The sequence below is a fragment of the Tarenaya hassleriana genome, unplaced genomic scaffold (genome assembly GCF_000463585.1).
Source record: "Tarenaya hassleriana unplaced genomic scaffold, ASM46358v1 Cleome12, whole genome shotgun sequence".
Taxonomy (NCBI): Eukaryota; Viridiplantae; Streptophyta; class Magnoliopsida; order Brassicales; family Cleomaceae; genus Tarenaya; species Tarenaya hassleriana.
This window is the reverse complement of record NW_010962392.1, coordinates 447,875-459,159: the sequence shown is the minus strand read 5'-3', so window position 1 is coordinate 459,159 and position 11,285 is coordinate 447,875. Positions and strand designations below refer to the sequence as shown.

Sequence of the window (11,285 nt, the reverse complement as noted above, 5' to 3'; positions counted from 1 at the left end):
CACCCAGCCACAGCTACTTCGCGCCAACGACAGGAGCGGCGATTTCAGCGGATGGTTCGATCGGATATGGACAGATACGGAGGTTCATAGTGGATAACGGAGCAGTGACGGTGTACAACTCGACGGTGGTCGGAGATTACTGTTACGCGGGAACGACGTGGATAGGGTACGATGATAATCAGAGCATCGTGACCAAAGTTAGATATGCCAAGCAGAAGGGTTTGCTCGGTTACTTCTCCTGGCATGTCGGAGCTGACGACAACTTCGGCCTCTCCCGCGCTGGTTCGCATCTCTCTCTCTCTCTCTCTCTCTATATATATATATATATATGCGATTTTGAAGAAGAATGAGATAAAACGTTTGAACAAATATTGAATATATGTGAGTATATATAGGGCTTGACATTTCGGTACGGAAATTTGGTTATAAACTGAACCAAATAACATTCGGTCCTAATTTGATTCATTTTTTGTGCAATCGAATGAAACGTTACCGAATCCAATTCAATAAATATCGAATTAAAACCCAAATATTTCACAATTATATATGAATTTATGGTAAATATGAAGTTTTTCTCATAAAACAAAATCGAACCGAACCAATCCGACATTTAAACCGAACTGAGTAACACTCAGTTCTAATTTCGTATTACTGGGCAAATGGCGAACCAAAACCCGAAATGTCCATCGCTAGAGAGAGATATATATAACTCCGAATTGTATAATACATTCAAAAAAATATTACTAGATCTGAATCTTGGTGTATTGTTATAACTTAGGCGGCGGGATTAGTGGGACATGGAAATTATTGAGTGCATGGATAGCATCACGGACATGGGATGGTGCAGCAGCAGCCGCCATCAGCTAGAAGAGGGCTTCTTCATACTTTGTACCGTCTAGTAACGAAAGGAATAATGACATAATATCTTACAAACTAAAAATATAAATAAATAAAAATAAGTTGTACGGTTACATGCCATACTTTTGAATATCAATATATAACGTTTGGACCGCTCGATCATATTATGATAATGGATCTAAAATAACAACAAAGACTTTTAATCTTCTCTCCTTTGAATTTTCGGCGAGAAAGAACAGGGAAAGCCATTAAATAGAGGCCCCCAAACACTGTAATGTCAACAACATTTACAATTCAAAGGCCGTGCATTAACGAATAGGAACCAGCCACGTGTGTCCTTTAGAAGGCAACAACATATTTTTTTTTATTGATTTTTGTTTTTGCGTTGGAACATCGACGATAAGTTTTGGGTCTCGATTCGTTTCAAAAGTCACATATGGGCCATTATTGGGTCTACCATTGGGCCCATTAAAATTGATTTATTCTATTTTCTACTGGAAGTTGACAAATTGGGCTCACATCTCAAAGCCCATATTCAAAATCACACACTTATTTGGGTCCTTATCCCCTTGGATTTTCATTACATTTTTTCACACACACAAAGAGTAGCGATTCAATCCACCCATTGATAAAATTGTTAATGAAAGGAAATTAAAATTTCAAAATTTATAACGACTTATATCATATGTTATAAGCTCGTCGATTTTTTTCACAACAGGAAGAAATATTTTACACGTCAATTGTTATATTTTATTATATTTTCAGGTTCCGTCAATATCCATTCGGTCTCGTAAACAAACACTAACCAAACATGGGATAAGAGTACACGACATGTCTTAATGTTGGTAATGTTTCCATTTTAGCAATAAATATAAGATATTATTGTAATAGTATATATTTTATATATTATATATGGTTGCGGACGTAGAAAAATATGCATATACATGCGTTGAAGTTTATTTAAATTGGCTAAAAATCAATCACCATCCATCAATAAAAAGCATTTTATGAAATGAGGAATTGATTCTCTACGTAATATGTATATATTATATATTTGAAGTTATTTAAATTTCGAACATTATAAAACAGTCGGAGGTTTTATATAATAAATTGGATAATGCCTTTTGATATGGAAAACAAGTTGTGAATTACGTGGCAATTTGTTTTAATATTTGACTTTTTTGGTAAGTCGCGTGTCTCTGTCTCGCCGTATAATACGAATATGTATACGTACGTTAGCATGTGTACCTGACGGACCAAATATTAAAAGGCCTTTTACAAGCATCGCATTTTGCCGATATCATATTGATTTTGACATTTAACTAAAGTTATCCAAATTATGATGCTTCATTATTGAGGATTAGTTATAATTAATAGCGATAATTAGCCGCCTAATTCCTCTACGGAGGCTACTTCATGGTAATACTTGTATACGTTGATTATATATATGCGATATGGCATGATTTTTATCTCTATATACATAAAGGTAATTGATTTCACGTATTTTTGTAAACATTAATTAATTTCAACGTTTTAATTGGTTATTTTTAATTAAGTGAAACAGGTTTATAGAGAAAAAAAGGACAAATACATAAAATTCTTAACATAAAATTATGCCGTTATTCCAATTTTTCATTTGACGCATATAATATATATATTAATTCCATATTTGCAGTCCACGGTCCAAATCCAGCTGCATTATAATAATCAAATACGTATACTTAATTTCGATGTGCAATTGGATACAACGGATATTTATCTATGCATTGGTTTGGATACAATTTTTATTGATAATTCATGCATTATATGATGAAATGGATTACTTCAATTTATTCCGGAAAAACGAGTAAGGATATGATAAATTATAAAATATAATTTAAAAGAAAAGAAATTAAATTGGATAGTGAAAAAAAAAACTGAATAAATTATCCTAACCAAACACATATTCTTTGACTAATAATTGCAATATATATCCGGTTAGAGAATGACACTTTAACATTATCTTTGTATTTTTTTTCCCTTCTTCATTGTGATTGTGATATTTATCAACCTTGCTCTTTCTTAGAAGCAACGGATTTAAATTTTTTTAATCTTTATATATTAGATCCATCATTATACCAATTTGATAATTTAATATTTCCAATAGTATTTTAAATTTTTTTACATTTTCTGAACGAATTATAACTATTATGAATCCTTTCGTTTTATCCATAAATTTAACCAAACAATATATATATATATATGTAGAACAATATGGAAATAATTTTCTAAATTATTCAATATTCAAAAGTCCACATAAAGATTAACTTTAATTAGCATGGAGATTAGGTGTCAGATTAAAGCTATTAGATTGTCGTGTTAAACTAATAATAGTCCCATTTGAACATAAATTAAGGCAAATTGCGTTCAAGATTAACACCAGTGGTCGATGTCTGTCCAAATCATGACAAATATATAAGTGAATCATTTTGTCATCTCAATTTTTTAAAGTATTACGTTATATGATATCATGCATATTATAAATTACAATATTATTAAAAAAATATTACTAGATCTGAATCTTGGTGTATTGTTATAACTTAGGCGGCGGGATTAGTGGGACATGGAAATTATTGAGTGCATTTAAATCATTCGAATTATATATGTGGACGTACGACTAATCTTTGTCTCGATTATATTAATTATATATTTAAATATCTTGGCTTTATCAATTTGGTCGGTAATTACAAAGTGGTCGATCGAACACATCCTTTAATATTTTGAATTTTCGAGGCACGGCATTTTGCTCTGGTTTTTTTTTTTTACAATTTCATTTTCGTGATTTGAGAGCGAAGGGTCTTTTCGAAAATAAATATTAATATTTAATATGTGTCCGAACGGAAGATTTATCACAAATAATTATATGCAGGCGTCATTTATATATATACAAATTAATAAGAAAGAATCAACGAATAATATATTTTAGCTGAACTTTGAAAAAAAAACAATAAGGATATTTCCGATTAGTCTTTTGGAATTTTTTTTAAAAAAAGAATCGGCCACGAAACCCATATCAAATGTAAGATATATTTATATTTATTAGTTTTTCCTTGGTTCAATAATTGGGAATTCGTAAAATCTAAAATTTAGGAAAGTAATATGAAAAAATGATGGTATTTTTTAAATAATCTAATGTAAAACAAAGTAGATTTTCATTAAAAAAAGACTACAATTACATGTGCGCACGTATTTAGACATAAAAGATAAACAAGTTCACTGTAAAACTAAAACACAAAATTCCAAAAGCGAAATGTTTTGCCTACGTGCACCTACCCAAATTTGAGTGGTCTAGTGGTAATGAGAACATGCAAACCATCATGAGTTCAAACCTAAATATGGGGGAATATTCACCTAGGTTTCCCCGATTCTTTGGAAGATGTAATCGAATCAAAGGCTCGATGAATTTCCGGATTATAAAAAAAAGGTGCATGTTATTAAAGATATAAAATATTATAAAAGATTAGCTAGTATTAGTATGTATTCGAATTTGATTTTATTCGTATTTTTTAGACAGCTATATCCGATAAACAATTTTTATAAATATTATATCCTAAACATGGAATAACAATAAGCTCTAATAATATTCCATTTGAAATATTTATCATGAAAGTTTTAGATATATCTTATAGTTTTAAAAGGGGCAGAGACATGAAACATGACCTAGGTAAAACATATAACATATGTGAACATTAAGATACTTTCATTAATATGTGGGGTTTTTCTTTATTGATTTATGTTCATTTTGAAATCATATTCGCTGAATATGCTTTTTCCCTATCAAATAAACTTTATTTGTTTTTTATTTGTTACACTTTTGTCCCGAGGACTTGGCAAGCATGTTCACCAAGAAAGAAAACCCTAATCAAATCCCATAAAGTAGAGAGAGAGAGCGAGAGAGAGAGAGAGAGAGAGAGAGAGAGCAAAATAAAAGGGGATGTGAGAAAAGTATAAAAGAAGAGAGAGAGAGATGCTGAGCAGTGGGAGGAATTGCTCTCTTATCACCCATTCGACTTTTGTTCAATGATAGACCAAATATTATTAAATATAAAATATATGGAAAACATATTAAAAAGAAAGGGCATTTTTGCTTTCTCAAGTAAATAGATTCGATCATATATATATATATATATATATATGAAAGAATAGAATAAATATATACGTGCTATTGTGTGTGCAAAGTCATAAAGGGAGTTGCCACCAGAAATGGTGGCATACATTTAGATTATTGGAGTCTCGGTATCCTCCACCATTTTCCTTTACTATATTGTATTGAAATAAATATAATCATATACATATATTTATATATATAGTTACAATATTTTAAAAAAACATTATCAGAATATTAATAAATAAATTGCAAAATAATACAGATATTTTTTCAAATTTTTATGAAAAATTATGTTAATACTACATTCTAAAATATATCTATGATAATATATTTGTGATAGTTTTAATTCCTTTTTCAAAGCAACTTATTAAACAGTAGTTCCTATATCAATCCATTATCTAAGATTGTTTTCGCAAAGTTTATCACATAAAAAATCTCAATAATTACATTGAAATAAGGTCAAATAAAACCTATTTCCAAAAATTCAAAGGATATAAAAATATCGTTTTCCTTTCCACTGGAATATCAACAATATACCTCTCTGATTTTCTGAATTAAAAAATATATAACATCTTCTTTAAAAATATGGATATAATGACTAAAATGATATTTTAAAAAGTTATTTTTAGAAAAATAAAATTATCTTATTAAATTAACTCATTTTCACCAAATTTATATATTGAATTTTCTAAACAAATCCATATATCAAAACAACTGCATAAATAAATATAATTTATTTTGTAAAATTGATCAAGTTCCAACGATTTTAATATTACAAATTAAATATATTAAAATTGGTACTAATAAATAAAATTAATTAATTTAAAATGAAAAAAATTATGCTTGTGGTAGGCGGATATATGCTTGTGGATACAGATAACTATGTTTTCATATGCTTTTATTTTTATGGGTATTAGGGCTAAACAAATTAAAATTGTATAAATTCAATTAAGGTAAATGTATACATTAAAAAAATATTAAATTAAAATTATAAAAATTATTGTTGTTGAATTGAGATTGTTTAATTTTCTTAGTGGGTATTCAGAGAAAAGGCAGAAAATATAGTTTCTTAACAAAAAAAATTTAAAATAAAATAAAAAATCGTTGGGCACGTCATTCCTAATATGAATATATACGTCCGGGAGTGGAGATGGGGACCTTCTTGTACCATTTGGGATTTTGTCAGTGCTTTATAGAATTCAAGGCAAATGCTCAACTCATGATGTAGTAGTGGCCATGACTGTTCCATTTTTCTAATAAAATATTGTAATATTTAAATAAAAATTTCGTTTTCAGTATGATAGGGTCAATGACCTAACAAAGCTAAGGCCCGTGTTGGAGGATTTCATTAGAGCTTAGCAGTGGGTGGGAGTGATGGGACCAATTTGATTAATACAACCCAACCCCATCACGTTCTTTGGCTTCCATCGCTACCCTCTTCCAATTTTTTTCTCCATATATAATGTCTACGACAATTAATTTACATATTCAAAATTATACAATAAGTGTGATATTAGTGCATACATGGACGTGAAAACGACTATATATATATATATATACACACACATACGCTCATATATACACGAAGTGTGGGAATCTCTCTCTCTCTCTCTCTCTCTCTCTCTCTCTCTATGTATATCACGCATAAACACACATATATATATGTACACATATATATATATATATATATATATAGTATGGTAAGATTCATTACACATTAGTTGAATCATATTATTATTATTATTACTATTATCTTCTTGTGGGCACGTTTCCACAAAGGCATGAATGTGGCCATGGCCCCGCTCCATCATGTTTTTGTCTAATTAGCTAATAGATTAATATTTCATCCGGAAAGAAAAATATCCACGAGGCTTCATCTAAATTGTGGCGCGTCGTGTTGTCGTTGTTCCGAGATAAATATAATGAAAAAGCAATCAATACTACACGAGAATTTAATTTAAATGGTGATATACATACATATATATACATATATAGGGCATGCCTAGTATATGGTACTCCTACCCACTATAAAATTTGATGGCTTTTTTGCTGTCATAGTGATGTATTGGTTTCCACCATTTCTTTACGATGCTTCAACTGCCAATCTTCCTCCCTTCTTTTCCCCACCTTCATGTTTATTGTTCCATCGTGTATATATATATATATATGTATGTATATATTGAAAGCAACATCCTTAATTTAATATCCTATTAAAGCATTTTCTTAACCATGCCTATATAAAAACGTTACATGACATATATGCAAATGTATACACGCGACCGTATGTACCAATAAGTAAAAAAAATTCATTAAAAACATAAAAATCTTTCAATGAAATATGGGATATGGAGCTTTTTGTGATAAATTCATGTATATTTCAATGGTAATATATATATATATATATATATATATTGAGAGAGAGAGAGAGAGAGAGAGAGATGCATGAATGCGTCCACAAAGATAAGTAAAGCCTTTTATTTGCTCCATCTGTCCCACATCGAAAATCACCCCTTCACTGATGACAACACCTAGTTTGTCCGTACAGTGATACATTATCGAATAATTCCCTTTATTCTATTTTCATTAATTATTAATTTTTATGACAAAACCCGGAAACCAACAAACAAAGAGGGTACCCAAAAAAAGGAGAGAAGAAGAAATCAAACGGAAAGGTCATATGGGCCCCACAGTAACGTGGCATCTTTTATCCCGACATGGTCCACACTTTTGGCACGTGCACCTCCCTCGATGATAAAATACCCTACATTACTAAATTTTTATATAACATTATTGCCGTGTTACGTTTATATAATTTCAGTCGAAAATAAAATTCATATTATTCGTATATATTTTTTGTTTCTCCGAAGAAAATGACGAAAATAGAATAAAAGAGTGTAATTCTGTATGTAAAAAATAAATGAATGAATCAAGGCTCCTACAAACATGCCACGTGGATCTTCTTCGCCATTATCGGACGTGGTAAACGTACAGAGCATTCGACACGTTGAGAACATGCCACGTGTCGACCTCCGAGGGCTTTGTCTTCTGCTGCGACTGCAGTTAAATTTATAAAAAAAAGTAAGACGAAACCTAAAATTCCGGAATTACCCCTGAAAGTTTGGTCTATGACGCAGACTGACCAATCACCTCACTGCATTTCTGGGGATGTTTGGGGGCATTAAATCTCTCTGAGTGTTTTTATTTTTTTAAAATCTATATATAGATTTCGTGAATCCACGAGTGTTGAGCTTAAAAAAGGAAATTGTAAATTATGGTGATTTTTATTTCCGCGTAAATATATAATGAAATACCATTAGTGTAGAAATAATACAAGGAAACAAAGTCTAAGATTAGGATGATTGACATTAATAGCAGATTATGATGGAAAATTGGTTTGGACTTTCTTTATTTTAGGGGACGAAACATTTACAAATAGAAAAAATTTGACAAGTCAAGGGGGAGGATGCGTTAAAAAGGAAAGATATTTGGGTGCATTGAATAATTGGAAAAAATAGTAATCTATAATAGAAAAAAAGATGGTTTTTTCCCATTCTCTCTCTAGAAAATGCTCTTCTCTGACTTTTTCTCTCTCTACCTTAAATAAAACCCACCATAGATTTCTTTCACCAGTCGCCACACCTCCTCTCCTTCTCCACATTCTCTCTCTCTCTCTCGCTCTAAGGTCGAGGAACGTATCAATGGCGGTGGAAGCCCAGCGTGTTAACCTTTTCCCTCGGTTTATAACGAACAGGTAGATTTTCCTCCTCCTATTCTCGTTTATCGGGAAAGCTCTGTGTTTTTCTCTCGTTTTGAAGGTTTTTTTCTGGGATTTTCTCTCTTCTGAATCTTTGTCTCGTCGCTTCGCAGTCCTTTATCTTTTTCTTTTTCTTCCGTTTCCGATTCTCCATCAGTGTTCTGAGGTTTTGAGTTTTCTTTGTTTACAGAGAATGCGTTAAACTTCAATCCAACATGATGAACCATGCCGAGATGGATTTTCCCGGAGTTCCGGCGACTATCGGCGGCGCTAGGCCGTACGGACAACCTCTTGCCTTAGATCCTATCGCCATGGCGGCCTCGAAAGCTTGCTTCAACAAATCAGACAGCGGCGTCACTTACAACGTTAATCCCCCTGCCGCTCTCAGAAAACGCCCCCGAGATTCCGCGTTATGCGATTCCGACGCTCTCCTCATTTCCGCGGCGGCGGCTCGGAAGCGGAGACAAACAGCGTTCGGATCGCTGTTCGATCAAGAACTGATGTCTCAGATCCAAAACCAGCAGACGGAGATCGACCGGTTCTTGGCTCAGCAGACGGAGAAGCTGGTGATGGAGCTGGAGGAGCGTCATCGGGCGCAAACGCGGGTTCTAGTGTTTGCGGTTCAGAACGCCATAGCGAAGAAGCTCAAGGAGAAAGACGAGGAGGTCGTACGGATGGGAAAACTCAACTGGGTCCTACAAGAACGGGTGAAGAGCCTCTACGTCGAGAACCAGATCTGGCGCGACCTGGCTCAAACCAACGAAGCCACCGCCAACAACCTCCGAACCAACCTCGAACAGGTCCTGGCTCAGGTAGAAACCGCCGCCGTCGACGATCACCGCCCCTCCGCCGCCGCAGTGGAAGACGACGCCGAGTCCAGCTGCGGGAGCTGCGCCGTCGGTAACGACAGAGACGGGGAGGAAGATACCGGAGTTGTCGCCGGCGTCGGAATTGTGCGGCGGAGAGTGAGGGGAAGTTGCCGGAAATGCGGGGAGAGGGAGGCGAGCGTGTTGGTGTTGCCGTGTCGGCATCTGTGTCTGTGTACGGTCTGTGGTTCGGCTCTTCTACGTGCATGTCCTGTCTGCGATACGGTCATGAACGCTAGTGTACATGTTAACATGTCTTGACCTTCTTTTCTTTTTCTTTTTCTTTTTTTTTTAAAATCCAAATATTTTTCTCCGTAGAATTTTACATTTTTAAGTTTTTACAAACAGAGATATCAATGATTCCTTTTGTAAAATCGTTCTTTGTAAATACAGAATTTTTTTCTGTTCACTTGCACCAGTTTCGTCCGATTTTATTATAATATTTTATATATTATTGTCATAGTAATCAAAATATAGACCAAAGTATTTGTGATCTTATCCTTTTTCTTCTATTTTGGATTTTTTTTTAAATATTAGTTTTGGGGGTTTAATTTATATAGATTTTAGTAGGAGTGGGCGCTTTTGCTTAGTTTGGAAATTTCAATGGAATCCAAAATAGGAATTTGAGAAAAAGGCAACAAAAAATTAATTGAAATAAATAAGAAACAGAAGCTTTGAATTGAAGAGACTGCAAACATGTGACGTGCTTCTTGTTTCAAATTGTTTGGCCCCCTTTCTCACGTCACGTCCCTCCTCGAATTTTATATACTGCCATTTCAAAAATGAAATTTTGATATTAAAATTCGATTTCATTCCCAACAATTTTTAAAATATATCCTAAAAACAACATAAGAACACGAAATAACGATTAAACAAAAGGATACGAATAGTGATTTAATTAAACTCTTTAAGACGTCACTAATAAGATACGACTCTATATTTATATACACGACAAAGTGATTCACCCCTTCGAGAGAACATGTGGACCGTTCTGAAATTGAAAAAAAAAAGGGGGGCACATAAAGACATTATAGTATGAATTAAATTGCTTTTAAAAAAAGACATTTTATTTTTCAAAATCAGAGTTATTATAAGTTGTGTCGTGTAATGAAAAATTTCAAGAAACCCATGTCATATCAATGTCATGTGCGGGTGTGGACAAAAACATAAATATGCAATGTTGATTTTGTTGTCCCGTTCTCCCATTATTTTTTTTTTGGGTAGTGGCACATAAAAACGATGTGTGAGAATTCACGACTTACGATGATTGCGTCCTGGAAACGTTAACTCTGTCATTATCCATTATACGTATATATAAATGTTAGGAATTACGTTACATTACAACTTTAAAATTAAATAAATGAAAGTGGGGCTGTACCGTATACGACCAAAATGGTACGTCGTTGGGTTGGGTTTGGGTTCGTACAGAAAATAAATAAAGTGTTAAAAATGATGATGATTCACCACATGCTTTGCTCTCTCTCTCTCTCTCTCTCTCTCTCTCTCTCTCTCTCTCTCTCTCTCTCTCTCTCCTTTTGGTTATTCTCACCCCCATCTCTTTCTCCCTCTTCACCAAACCCTATTATTATTATTATTATTATTATTATTATTATTATTATTATTATTATTATTATTATTATTGTTACTCATAAATTTCATT

General features: G+C 33.0%; 2 protein-coding genes across 2 annotated transcripts in view; both read left to right on the top strand.

The window, feature by feature from the left end:
* Nucleotides 1-1,020, top strand: part of LOC104806213 (chitotriosidase-1) — a 2,064-nt gene extending 1,044 nt beyond the window's left edge. Inside the window, 2 exon segments of the mRNA XM_010530987.2 lie at nucleotides 1-282; nucleotides 824-1,020. The exon segment at nucleotides 1-282 is cut by the window's left edge and continues 12 nt beyond it. Of these exon segments, the coding sequence (XP_010529289.1) occupies nucleotides 1-282; nucleotides 824-867 (326 nt within the window). The 3' untranslated portion in view covers nucleotides 868-1,020.
* Nucleotides 1,021-8,591: 7,571 nt separating this feature from the next.
* On the top strand, nucleotides 8,592-10,034 carry LOC104806211 (BOI-related E3 ubiquitin-protein ligase 1-like). Its single transcript, XM_010530986.1, has 2 exons — nucleotides 8,592-8,756; nucleotides 8,950-10,034. The coding sequence occupies exons 1-2, from the start codon at nucleotides 8,704-8,706 to the stop codon at nucleotides 9,884-9,886; spliced, it is 990 nt and encodes a 329-aa protein (XP_010529288.1). The 5' UTR covers nucleotides 8,592-8,703; the 3' UTR covers nucleotides 9,887-10,034.
* The last annotated feature ends 1,251 nt before the right edge of the window (nucleotides 10,035-11,285 follow it).